Source organism: Cebus imitator, unplaced genomic scaffold, assembly GCF_001604975.1.
Source record: "Cebus imitator isolate Cc_AM_T3 unplaced genomic scaffold, Cebus_imitator-1.0 Scaffold92, whole genome shotgun sequence".
Classification (NCBI taxonomy): Eukaryota; Metazoa; Chordata; class Mammalia; order Primates; family Cebidae; genus Cebus; species Cebus imitator.
Genome location: NW_016107407.1, coordinates 9,278,212 through 9,281,533, shown reverse-complemented (window position 1 = coordinate 9,281,533; position 3,322 = coordinate 9,278,212). Strand labels below are relative to the sequence as shown.

Below are 3,322 nucleotides of genomic sequence, written 5' to 3'. Positions count from 1 at the left end.
AAAAAAAAAAAAAAAAAAAAAAAAAAAAAAAGAAAATACAAAGCATGCTATGCTATGAAAAATCAGCAATATCCTGCTGTCTAACTGGGGTCAAAATTCTGAATTTAAGAGATTATTAACAGGACGACTAATACTAGCCAATTTTGGAGAGAAATTGGGGAGTGTGAACAATAATGTTTTCCAGCTCTACTACCTAAAATGTATTTGGAGGATGCAAAATTCAGTAATTTTGCATTTATTGAACTAAATGAGAGGATATTGAGAGTTATAAAAAGAAAGCAAAAAAAAGTTTGAATATTTGAGTTGTAAAATAGAATAATATATAATTGTATTCTATTGCTTTTAAAAACAAAATTTATTAATAATTATATAATTCTATGCAACTTTTGAGATTTAAAAATCTACATCTAGAAGATGTGCTTTGTTATTCTTTTCTGATACTGATATATTAATAACTGCCTTCTTCCTTCTTTGAAAAGAAAACTATTCCAAGAATAAAATATTAACTTATTTATTTGATTATTTTTATTTTTAATTTTTCTGGGTACATAGTAGCATATATATTTATGGGGTACATGATATATTTTGATACAGGCATACAATGTGACATAAACACATCATGGAGAATGGGCTATTCATCTCCTCAAGCATTTACCCTTAGTGTTACAAACAATCCAACTACACTCTTTTAGTTATTTTTAAATGCCCAATTAAGTTATTGACGATAGCCACCCTGCTGTGCTTTCAAATAGTAGGGCTTATTCATTCCTTCTATTTATTTGTACCCATTAACTGTCCTCCCTGATTTTGTGTGTAGAATTATGTATAATAATTGTTCCATTTACCAGCAATGAAACAGTAGCTTTTTTAATTATCAGGAAAGTAATACTTTTTCTATCTTCCATTTTATAATAACATGAATCACTTTTATTAAATGCTGACTTTTACGATATCCCAGGACTGTGCTCACAACCTACCTTATGAAGTGGGCTATTGTTATTCAGTTTTGACAAGTAAGTGGACTGAGGTTTAATGGCCCATGGTTGCTGAGCTAAGTGGTGAGGCGGACTTGAAGTCTAACTCAGGAGCCAGGATTCTTGATAGATATGTTATTCTCCCTGTCTTCTGGTAAGTATCATATAATATAAAAATATGCATTCAATCAGAGTTGTACACAAAATTGACTTTTAGTTTAAAAGCTAATTCGCAAGCTTGTTTAAATGTGAATAAAAATGTATGCTTTATCTTTCGTGTGTATCTTATGTCGTTGGAATCTCAATTTCAGGAAAGTTTCTGTGGAACATCTGTCATTGTACCAGAACTGGAAGGAGCTCTTTATTTGAAAGAAGATGGAAAGAAATCCTGGAAAAGGCGCTATTTTCTTTTACGGGCTTCTGGAATTTATTATGTACCCAAAGGAAAGACTAAGGTCAGGAAAAAAAAAAAAAAAAAGCACTTAGCAATAAACCATTTTATGAAAGTGAAACTAAAGAAATCCTCAGGTAGCAAGTTAAATATATTCTCTGTTGCTGTGGGTTCCATAATCCTGCAGCATGTATACAAATAGGACAGTAATACTGAAATCTTTTTTATTTTTGCCGTAATTCTCTTGAAGGGAAAATTATTTTATCTATTTTAAAGTCTGGTTTCAAAAATGATGGCAAAAGCACTTTTCTAGAGATTATTTTGTTACTTTACCCATTTCCAAGGACTTTTCTTCACCCCTGTTGTTCTATAGGCATTATAGTTAAATTTATTTTATCTGGAATCATATAGGTTTTAGAAGTCTTGATAAGATTTTCTTTTTTTCTTTTTTGAGACAGAGTCTCACTCTAATCCACAGGCTGGGGTGCAGTGGCATGATCTTGACTAACTGCAACCTCCGCCTCCCAGGCTCAAGCCATCCTCCCCCCTCAGCCTCCCAAGTAGCTGAGACTACAGGGACATGCCACCACACCCAGCTAATTTTTTTAATATTTTTTGTAGAGATGGGGTTTCACCATGTTGCTTAGGCTGGTCTTGAACTCCTGAACTCAAGCAATCTACACACCTCAACCTCCCAAAGTGCTGGGATTACAAGCATGAGTCACCGCACCCAGCTCTTGACTAGATTTTGCTTGAGATTTTAGCCCTTAGACTCTGAATATTTTTAAATTGTTCTCTGAGGTGTACTCTATGAATTTCCCTGCCTGATTTTAACAGGGTATTTTAGACATCATTTAACTTTTACTTGGTGATTTGGGATTATTGCCTCAAATTTATAAGTATGTACTAAATTATTCCTTGAAATGTAGTTTTATCTCTTATTCTGACCATCAGCTTTCTCTAAGACCTTTCTTAGAGGATTGTGACATTTTCATCTTTGGTTCACCTTTAATATATCTCTAATCTGTATCTTGGGTAAGCAGAAGCATTTGCCTTCCCTTCCAAATGCAGGGCACCACCAATGGTGTGTTTATGCATTGCAGGATTCCTCTGATAAAGCATAACTCACACTTCCAAGCCAATGAAGTCATCGTGAACATCCAGGTCTGCTACCTCTAGTAAGGAGACTCTTGTCTCCGTTGGAAGGCAGGAGGGGCACTATGGCTAACTCTTGTTCCAGGGTAGCTACTGTTCTCCTTAGCCTCTTCCACTCCCAGCCTTAGCTCTGATTCCTTCCCAACTCTGCTATCTCATTCCAATCCCTCACTGGCCACCACACAGCTGATCCACAAACAATTTGTTTTCTTTTAGAAATTTTTATGTCTCAGTCATTTAAATATAAATGATACATATAAATAAGCAAATAACAAATGATATGCTCTGTGATGAGAATTAAAAGTGTTTACATTTGGCTGGGTGTGGTAGTTCATGCCTATAGTCCCAGCATTTTGGGAGGCTGAAGCAGGTGAATCATTTGAGGCCAGGAGTTCTAGACCAGCCTGGCCAACATGGTGAAACCTCATCTCTACTAAAAATAAAATTAGCCAGGTGTGGTGGCACACTTGTAATCCCAGCTACTCGGGAGGCTGAGGCAGGAGAACTACTTGAACTGGGAAGTGGAGATTGCAGTGGGCTGAGATCATGCCACTGCACTCCAGCCTGGGAGAAAGAGCAAGACTATGTCTTTTAAAAAAATGTTTACATTACAGTTGGACAAGAATACTTTCTGTCACTGTTACCATTAACACTGGGTTGAGGAAGTAACTAGTACATTAAAGAAAAGAATAGGCCGGGCGCGGTGGCTCAAGCCTGTAATCCCAGCACTTTGGGAGGCCGAGGCGGGTGGATCACGAGGTTAAGAGATCGAGACCATCCTGGTCAACATGGTGAAACCCCG

The 3,322-nt window shown here is 36.5% G+C and overlaps 1 protein-coding gene across 1 annotated transcript in view; it reads left to right on the top strand.

Annotated features, from left to right (window-relative positions):
* LOC108309272 (amyloid beta precursor protein binding family B member 1 interacting protein) overlaps positions 1-3,322 on the top strand; it is a 117,405-nt gene that overhangs the window by 90,069 nt on the left and 24,014 nt on the right. Inside the window, exon 10 of the mRNA XM_017535514.2 lies at positions 1,286-1,429. Within this exon, the coding sequence (XP_017391003.1) occupies positions 1,286-1,429 (144 nt within the window). The remainder of the gene's footprint in view (positions 1-1,285; positions 1,430-3,322) is intronic.